Source organism: Oncorhynchus mykiss, chromosome 3 (genome assembly GCF_057628025.1).
Source record: "Oncorhynchus mykiss isolate SJ-2025 chromosome 3, ASM5762802v1, whole genome shotgun sequence".
Taxonomy (NCBI): domain Eukaryota; kingdom Metazoa; phylum Chordata; class Actinopteri; order Salmoniformes; family Salmonidae; genus Oncorhynchus; species Oncorhynchus mykiss.
The window spans coordinates 31,018,101-31,028,330 of NC_143024.1; the positions used below are offsets into that span (position 1 = coordinate 31,018,101).

General features: G+C 44.1%; 1 protein-coding gene across 33 annotated transcripts in view; it reads right to left on the minus strand.

The window, feature by feature from the left end:
- The window catches only part of rims2a (regulating synaptic membrane exocytosis 2a), a 247,315-nt gene extending 239,609 nt beyond the window's left edge, over positions 1-7,706 (minus strand). For all 33 annotated transcript variants that reach the window (XM_090227805.1, XM_090227695.1, XM_090227752.1 and 30 more), the window contains exon 1: positions 7,532-7,706. In XM_090227805.1, the coding sequence (XP_090083931.1) occupies positions 7,532-7,695 (164 nt within the window). In that variant the 5' untranslated portion in view covers positions 7,696-7,706. The remainder of the gene's footprint in view (positions 1-7,531) is intronic.
- Positions 7,707-10,230: the final 2,524 nt, after the last annotated feature.

The following is a 10,230-nucleotide window of genomic DNA, read 5'->3' on the forward strand; positions in this document are numbered from 1 at the left end:
CGCAACCATAGGTTTCTGCTGTCCTAAATCACTATACAACCACTACATAACCACTACACAACCACTACACAACCACTACAACCACAGGCTTCTGCTGTACAGCAAGGGGAGGAGCCTCCTCTGGTTCCTGGAGCTGTGAGCTCATGCCCTCTGAGGACTCCATTGCCCACAATGCAGCTAATGCTGCTCTCTGCCTCTATGAGATGAATGAACTGGGCTGGGGAAATCAATGACATTGCTATGCTAAAATGGTGAATGAAAAGAAAGCCAATTCTTGGTCAAACCTCTTCAGAAGCCCTCCACCCCCCACCCCTCACCCTCTTTACCTACCACACAAACACACGCACACACCTGTACACACGCACACACACACACACACACACACACACTTTGTGAGGAAGCACAGGGTTTTGCCAGCATGCTTTTTCCTCACATTGAGTTGTAACTATGACATTACTGACCCATAGAATTCTCAGGACCTGTGTGTTGATAAGACATCTTCCTAGTAACATGAGGAGTATGTAGAGAATCAAGAGCAAGAGAGGTAAAAGGTTGAGTCATGAAGGATGTCTAGGCAACTCTTAGAAGACTATCATTATGGTCAACATACTGGCATTCATTAATCATTAACAACTCTGGACAGACAGGGTACATGGCCCCTGCCATACAAGTCCCTTTGGAGTAAAATACAGTACATACAGGGGTGGGGACCGGGGCATCCTCTATTGCCCTGCTCTTTAGACGAGATGGAGCAGGGGGTGGTGACCGGGGCATCCTCTATTGCCCTGCTCTTTAGACGAGATGGAGCAGGGGGTGGTGACCGGGGCATCCTCTATTGCCCTGCTCTTTAGACGAGATGGAGCAGGGGGTGGGGACCGGGGCATCCTCTATTGCCCTGCTCTTTAGACGGGGGTGCAGGACCCGGACAGGGCCACGGTGGCAGACGTCTTAGACCCAGAATAGCACTATCTCGGTGGGAGTCCCTCACACGAGGCAGCTGCTGTAATTAGGACTGTCAGTGGAGGCCCCTGGTGAGCACTGGGACACGGATAATGAGTCAGCCTATAAGACAAGGACCGCAGGAGTGGAGAGTGGCTGCAGAGACAGGGTCTCCTCCGCCGTGGGGCACCATGGGGCACCAGGTCACTCTCTGGAAGAAGTGGACCCCCGGGTCTCGTCTGGGCCTTGTGGGTTAACCCAACTAGGACTGCTGATCCTGGGCTGCGGATCTGTGGATCCTCCCTGTGGCCCTGGGTCTCTGCATCCCAGGGTGTTTGGGTGAGGAGGGGTCCCGGATCTGTCATTACTGTAACAGTCAGAGGTTCAGTGAAGCATGAGGAGCTGACCGGCTGCTGCAGCAGGCATACAGCTAGCTGGCTACAGTCTGTTTGAAGTGCCAGTGGACCTGGAGTGATGGATGCTTGGTTAATTGGAGTAGTGTAAATGCCTTTAATCATTCCATATTGCATCACATCACCTAGTATTAGTGCTGTTCGTTAACTAAACTCACAGTACATGTATGGATGTTTCTCTGAACAAATCAGAGCTCTAGAACACCTTATGGCTGCTATAGAGACTACATCTGATTGGAAACAATAAGTGGAATAAGTTGAACTACTGTATACTGTAAGGATAGGAGGCTAGTATGGGGAAACAACCAATCGGTATCAGAGGGACATAAAATTGACCAAGCACTAGAGCCCTAAAACTCAAATCTGGACCTCAAAGCCAGTTCCACTCCAAAAATGATTTACAACTGAGACATCAGGTGAGTACAATTAATAATCAGGTAGAACAGACAACCAGCAGGCTCTGGACCTCGTGGGGTCAGAGGTGAATACCCCGTCACTTTAACTTGAACATTTGATTGGCTATCTCTCTCTCTCTCTCTCTTTCTCTCCCTGTCTCTCTCTGTGTCTCTCTCTGTCTCTCTCTCTTCTTTCTCTTTCTCTCCCTGTCTCTCTCTCATCTTTCTCTTTCTCCCTGTCTCCCCCTGTCTCTCTCTCTCTCCTTCTCTCCCTGTCTCTCTCTGTGTCTCTCTCTGTGTCTCTCTCTGTCTCTCTCTCATTGTGTCTTTCTCTTTCTCTCCCTGTCTCTCTCTCTTCTTTCTCTTTCTCCCTGTCTCTCCCTGTCTCCCCCTGTCTCTCTCTGTGTGTCTCTCTCTCTCTCTCTCTCTCTGTGTCTTTCTCTTTCTCTCCCTGTCTCTCTCTCTTCTTTCTCTTTCTCCCTGTCTCTCCCTGTCTCCCCCTGTCTCTCTCTGTGTGTGTCTCTCTCTCTCTCTCTCTCTGTGTGTCTTTCTCTTTCTCTCCCTGTCTCTCTCTCTCTCCTTCTCTCCCTGTCTCTCTCTGTGTCTCTCTCTGTGTCTCTCTCTGTCTCTCTCTCATTGTGTCTTTCTCTTTCTCTCCCTGTCTCTCTCTCTTCTTTCTCTTTCTCGCTGTCTCTCCCTATCTCCCCTGTCTCTCTCTGTGTCTCTCTCTCTCTCTCTCTCTTTCTCTCTCTTTCTCTCCCTGTCTCTCTCCCTGTCTCTCTCTGTGTCTCTCTCTGTCTCTCTCTCTCTTTCTTTCCCTGTCTCTCCCTGTCTCTTTCTGTCTCTTTCTGTCTCTCTTTCTGTCTCTCTTTCTGTCTCTCTCTATGTCTCCTTCTGTATCTCAGGATTCCTTCTATTACATTACAGGTTGACTATCAAATTGCACCCTATTCCTTATATAGTGCACTAGTTTTGGCTAGAGCCTTATTCTATTCCCTATTCCCTATATAGTGCACTACTTGTGTCCATAGCAAAGCGTAGGTTCCTGTCTCATGTTAGGTGATACAGGATAAAAACACACCATGTCAAATAGCCCCTAAAACCTACATTGTATTTAACATGTGACATGTTTTTCAAACTGAACTGCTGTAGTCTGATACAGTGTGTTCACTCTGCTGACATCACTTGTTGACAAACAGCCCAGACTATAATACTAACATTAGTAACTGCTGTGAGGGTGACATACCCTGTGTGCATCCCAGTTGTCACCCTTCCCTATATAGTGCACTACTTTTGATCAGAGCCCTGTGGACTATGAGGGGAATAATAGTGTGATATTTGGCACACAACACTCCTTTGTTCACCTCTGCTAATGAGAGAAGACAGGGCAACTGAGGCATTTAGAGGGAAAGAGGTGGAGGAAGGAGAGGGAGAGGTGGAGAGAAGGGAGGGAGGAAGGGGGAGGCCACACAGGGAACATGACAGGGTGATCATACATCTGCATCATACACCTTAGCTACAATCTTATCCAGAGGGACTTACTTACAATAAGTGCATTCACCTATTGTAGGTAAACCAACCACATCTCATGATCATTTGAAGTAAAACTACTCTCTGCAAAATCAGTGCTAGTAAGACTATGGAATGATACATACAGTGCCTTGCGAAAGTATTCGGCCCCCTTGAACTTTGCGACCTTTTGCCACATTTCAGGCTTCAAACATAAAGATGTAAAACTGTATTCTTTTGTGAAGAATCAACAACAAGTGGGACACAATCATGAAGTGGAACGACATTTATTGGATATTTCAAACTTTTTTAACAAATCAAAAACTGAAAAATTGGGCGTGCAAAATTATTCAGCCCCCTTAAGTTAATACTTTGTAGCGCCACCTTTTGCTGCGATTACAGCTGTAAGTCGCTTGGGGTATGTCTTTATTTTGCACATCGAGAGACTACATTTTTTTCCCATTCCTTCTTGCAAAACAGCTTGAGCTCAGTGAGGTTGGATGGGGAGCATTTGTGAACAGCAGTTTTCAGTTCTTTCCACAGATTCTCGATTGGATTCAGGTCTGGACTTTGACTTGGCCATTCTAACACCTGGATATGTTTATTTTTGAACCATTCCATTGTAGATTTTGCTTTATGTTTTGGATCATTGTCTTGTTGGAAGACAAATCTCCGTCCCAGTCTCAGGTCTTTTGCAGACTCCATCAGGTTTTCTTCCAGAATGGTCCTGTATTTGGCTCCATCCATCTTCCCATCAATTGTAACCATCTTCCCTGTCCCTGCTGAAGAAAAGCAGGCCCAAACCATGATGCTGCCACCACCATGTTTGACAGTGGGCATGGTGTGTTCAGGGTGATGAGCTGTGTTGCTTTTACGCCAAACATAACGTTTTGCATTGTTGCCAAAAAGTTCAATTTTGGTTTCATCTGACCAGAGCACCTTCTTCCACATGTTTGGTGTGTCTCCCAGGTGGCTTATGGCAAACTTTAAACAACACTTTTTATGGATATCTTTAAGAAATTGCTTTTTTCTTGCCACTCTTCCATAAAGGCCAGATTTGTGCAATATACGACTGATTGTTGTCCTATGGACAGAGTCTCCCACCTCAGCTGTAGATCTCTGCAGTTCATCCAGAGTGATCATGGGCCTCTTGGCTGCATCTCTGATCAGTCTTCTCCTTGTATGAGCTGAAAGTTTAGAGGGACGGCCAGGTCTTGGTAGATTTTCAGTGGTCTGATACTCCTTCCATTTCAATGTTATCGTTTGCACAGTGCTCCTTGGGATGTTTAAAGCTTGGGAAATCTTTTTGTATCCAAATCCGGCTTTAAACTTATTCACAACAGTATCTCGGACCTGCCTGGTGTGTTCCTTGTTCTTCATGATGCTCTCTGCGCTTTTAACGGACCTCTGAGACTATCAAAGTGCAGGTGCATTTATACGGAGACTTGATTACACACAGGTGGATTGTATTTATCATCATTAGTCATTTAGGTCAACATTGGATCATTCAGAGATCCTCACTGAACTTCTGGAGAGAGTTTGCTGCACTGAAAGTAAAGGGGCTGAATAATTTTACACACCCAATTTTTCAGTTTTTGATTTGTTAAAAAAGTTTGAAATATCCAATAAATGTCGTTCCACTTCATGTTTGTGTCCCACTTGTTGTTGATTCTTCACAAAAAAATACAGTTTTATATCTTTATGTTTGAAGCCTGGCAAAAGGTCGCAAAGTTCAAGGGGGCCGAATACTTTCGCAAGGCACTGTATTTCTGCATTAGCCACATCCCAGCCCAACATCTCTACCCATCGCAAGACCCACTGGTTGATGCTTATTTATAAAATAAAAAAAACTCAGACCTCATTCCCCCTATCTGAGATACCTACTGCAGCCATCATCCTCAGTCACATTCTGTTAAAGGTCCCCAAAGCACCCACATCACTGGGCAGCTCCTCTTTTCAGTTTGCTGCAACTAGAGACTGGAACGAGCTGCAAAAAAACACTCAAACTGAACCGTTTTATCTCCATCTCTTCATTCAAAGACTCAATCATGGACACTCTTACTGACAGTTTTGGCTGCTTCGTGTGATGTATTGTTGTCTCTACCTTTCTTGCCCCTTTGTGCCCGATAATGTTAGTACCATGTTGTGCTGCAGCCATGTTGTGTTGCTACCATGTTGTTGTCGTGTGGTGTTGCTACCATGCTGTGTTGTCATGTGTTGCTGCTATGCTATGTTGTTGTCTTAGGTCTCTCTTTATGTGGTGTTGTGGTGTCTCTCTTGTTGTGATGTGTGTTTTGTCCTATATTTAATTTTACATTTTTAATCCCAGCCCCCATCCCAGCAGGAATCCTTTTGTTTTTTGGTAGGTCGTCATTGTAAATAAGAATATGTTCTTAACTGACTTGCCTAGTTAAATAAAGGTTCATTTAAACAATGTAAAAACACCCCAGTCTCTGTGTGTCTGAAAATAATGAACTTTAGAAACAGTGACTGAGTGACCATGTCGCCTGTAAGGTAGACTAGCATCCTTGCTCAGTTAGTTGTGCTACACTAGGCTCTGACATCACAGGCAGCCTGCATGGCTGTGAGTGACTAAAGCTGACAATCGCTTTACCTCCGAGAGAGAGAGAGACGGCAGAGAGAGGGCGAGAGAGCGTGAGAGAGAGAAGACAAGAGAAGAGAAAGAGAGGGAAAGAGGGACAGAGAGAGAGAGAAAGAGAGAGCGAGAGAGAGAGAGAGAGAGAGAGAGGAATACAAAAAGCACTCAGCGATGGGAAAAACAGCCAGGGATGATTCACACGCAGGCAGCACCACAAACTGAGGTGGCCTGCCTTCCGTTATGGAGTCTGTGAGTCATATTTACCACAGTATTGCTCCACTAGGCGACTTCCTCCCCAGTCCCCATCAGAACAAACCCAACTGTTAATATTTACCCGATGACGGAAATCATCAGTGTCTGGAGGTACTTCAGACAAGGTGTGCATCACAAATGGTACTCTATTCTCTATAGAGTGCACTACTTTTGAGCAGGGCCCATAGGTTAAAGTAATGCATTATAAAGGAAATAGTGTGCCATTTGGGACTAAGAAAAGGACGAACATCTGGAATCCAAAAGGCTCTTTGGAAAAACCTGCATGTTGGCCCTTGAACCACTGTGTAGATCCACGAGGGAACTCATCAGAACCAACCTGTGGTACAATATCTCCTCATATCTATTCAAATTCCAAAGACTTAAGGAGAGGAAAGTAGATGAAAAAAATACAGCAGTCTTAATATAATCCCAAAACCACAGTAAAATAGTGGATGTTTGAGACTTTTCCACAAAAAATGAAGTTACAGTTTATGGAAACACAACCGGTTGTTTCATGAGGATAATAAAATATATGCAGGAAGTGACTAGATAGAGATAACTGTGTTCAATATTCAGTATCACACTAAAAGCGTTGTCAAATGCATGTCAATAATTTGGCACACAAAGTTTAGCCTATGAATAGCAATGAATGATCCATCTAAACGCGCAAGCGTCAACGGCATAGGACTGTGCTGCTGCTCTATGCCTAGAACTGGACAGCGCCGTGGTGCTGAAATGCTCAGCGACATCTGATTCTGCACACACAGGAGAAGGAACGTTCCCGTTTTTATAACACTGACAGATAGGCTAACGTTGAAAATCATTATACAGGACATATCTAATTATTTATTCAAACGCCATTGTTTCATCATTGTTGTGTAATATGTACGTGATTGAAAAGGAAGTAGTATGATTTGACGCGAAGATGGCGCCCGTTGCTAACCCAACCCAAAGCCAACAGAGTGAGAAGGCCGCTTAATAGCCTAGGATTCAAATGCACTGCTAACTGTTGAAAGGCATAGGCTACTGAAGCATATTCAGCCGACTCAAAGATTCTTCTCCCTGCTCATATTATCCGAAAATTCATTTGGAGAACAGACTAAATGCATAGCCAACATGCTGCCTTATTGTAAAAGCTATTTCTACAGGCAATGATGTTCATAAATATATCTTCTCTACACTCAGAACGATCAGCCCATTAGAACAGGCAACATGTGCAGGACGTAGGCTACGTAACCCTGAAATGTGATCAGCTCCAGCTCGCGACAACCAGTTACAACAGGGTTACCCCAACCCAGCACTCACTGCACGAGCACGGCTGACGTGACAGTTAGCGCGCGATGTCCCCACAATGACTCTCTCTCTTTCTCCACTCTCTCTCTCTCTCTCACACGTTTGAATGATAGCGAATCATAATGGCTTACTTTAGCATTGACTGTTCCTTCTCATCTTCCTTTTTCTGTCGGTCCATGACGCCCAGGATGATCTTCCTCTCATCCTCGGTGAGGTGGCTGAGGTCCGGCAGGTCGGGTAGGGCTCCAGCCGGCGGGGGGGCGCCTGGGCCCCGGGGCCCGAGTGGAGCTGACATCGCTACACACAATTGCTAAAAAATAATAATAATAACATTTTTTTTTTTTTTAAGACCAACATTGAGTGATAGAATGAATATACTTAATTTGAATAGAAAATTGCCTAATTTCAAAATCATATGGCTTCTCTCTAATATTAGGCTGAAATATTCAATTGGTGTGGTTCTTGTATTCATAATCATAACCACTAGCATAGGCCACCCTAATGCAAGACATTTCGGTTGGATTGTTCACATATATTCTGACGCATGCCGGTATATTTGGGCTTTAATAATAAGACACAATATGTCAAAATGTTCATTTTTACAAGGAATGCAGACGTGCTTTCTATATAGCCTCAATTTCCACCCAATACACGAACCTTATCTGAATGGGATTCAGCGGTTTTGGTATAGCAGGCTGCTACAGCTCATAATAAATACAGAGAAATTAATCGGTGAGGAACACAAGACACCTATCCAACAGAATGATCGCCTAATTCTCACACAAACTCCCCAATTCCAGTAGCCTATGAGACATACACTGGAGATGCTGGACAGAGGCCCTTTGGTTTTATAACCAAAATGTACGGTCTTCTGGAAACAAGCATTCCAAACACAATTATCCTATTCCATTCACGGATGAATTGTAGAGAAATATAGAATAGAGCTCTTGCCTTTTATTTTGCAATCATGTTAAATCCTGTCTAACCCATCGCGGTCATCCTTTAGAATGGGTTTGCTCGCATTTTGAAATAAAGACGTCGCCTCTTTCCTTGTTTGTTAGTTTTTCTTTCGAGTCCTTGCCCCACACTCTCTTTCTCGCTTTCCTCCAGGTTTATAATTCTTGGAGATTTCTTAAATGCACAAAAATGGATGCAATGAAAAAATCCTGATAGGAAGAGTAGGCGGAGCGATGGAGACGCGTAGAACAAAGCTGAGCGCGAGTGGCTCATGAAAAAGGAAGGGGAGAGGGGCGATTGTCGACGTATTTTCGTTGACATCAGGCATTTGCAAAACACGGACTGGAGGTCATTTGCAGCTGGACCATATTATAAAAAACATTTGCCTGTTAAAGAGCATTTTCGGAAGAAAGGTGATGTGAAATGTACAGCGAAAGTTAAAATCTTCATCAGCACACAATAAAACTGCCACATTAGAAATGTGCATTTCAACACCATGTCGCTGTCCAGTTTGCTGTGTGGTGCAGCAGCATATTGTTGAGCAGCACACATTCTCTTCTGATAGGATTGCCTCTCCAACTGGAGGTATGAATAAAGTTGTGTTATACAGCATTCATATTCCTAATTTGGTAACACTTTATACTACTTTTAACCATCCAGGTACAATAATAACAAATAAAAAACATTTGTCCTAGAAAAAAGCTAGCACCAACACAGTCCATGTCTATCATTGATTTATCAGCTGCTTCTTGTGACACTGCTTCTTAACATTTTAGTCCCATCATGTCAAACACCTCTCTTATCCACTCTCACCCCTTACCCGAAGGCTCAGTCCTAATCCCTCATCAAGGCCCAACCCTAACCCCTCATCTCAAGGCCCAGCCCTAACCCTTCAACTGAAGGCACAGTTCTAACCCCTCGACCGAAGGCCCAGCCCTAACCCCTCATCTCAAGGCCCAATCATAACCCCTCATCCGAAGGTCCAGTCCTAACATCCCCCTTCCCAAACCGTGCTCGTGATCCAGGTTTGATAGGATTATGAAATAAGGCATAAGCATCATAGCTAAATCCTTCCGTGATAAAGTGGATTGAACACTATACCTCATAAAGAACAAGTCCATTAGCATCAATACACTGAGCCCAACACAAGCTAATCCACTTTGAGTCAGAATGCCAAGAAATCATTAAACACCAAAACACTGATAAAAGTGTGTTGAACTTGTAGCTACTGCTTTACTTAATCCTCTTTGTATCTCGGGCGGTACATAAGGCTGCAACAATCTTCTGCCATCAGTCTCCATCTTTGGCCACAGCTTGTGCTATCCCATGAGACCCATCACTTCAAGCTCAGCCACTACTCTCCGTCGCTAGGGAGTTTTTGGCCTGCCTCTCCTGCTCTTTCCAGTTGTTGTCCAACTGAAGGCAACTTTGGGGATCCTTTCTGGTGGCATACTTAACACTTGTCACAGCCAACGAAACCTTCATCTATAGTAACCCCTACACAAGATCATGCACCTTGAGTCACAATGCTAAAAAATCATTGGTAAAAAAAATCTGTCTAATTTTGTGTTTGACGGCCCTGCAACATACAGTTGAAGTCGGAAGTGTACATACACTTTAGCCAAACTCATTTAAACTCAGTTTTTCACAATTCCTGACATTTAATCCTAGTAAAAAATGTCCTGTTTTAGGTCTGTTAGGATCACCACTTTATTTTAAGAATGTGAAATGTCAGAATAATAGTAGAGAATTATTTATTTGAGCTTTTATTTCTTTCATCACATTGCCTTTAAATTGTTTAACTTGGGTCAAATGTTTCGGGTAGCCTTCCACAAGCTTCCCACAATAAGTTGGGTGAATTTTGGCCCATTGC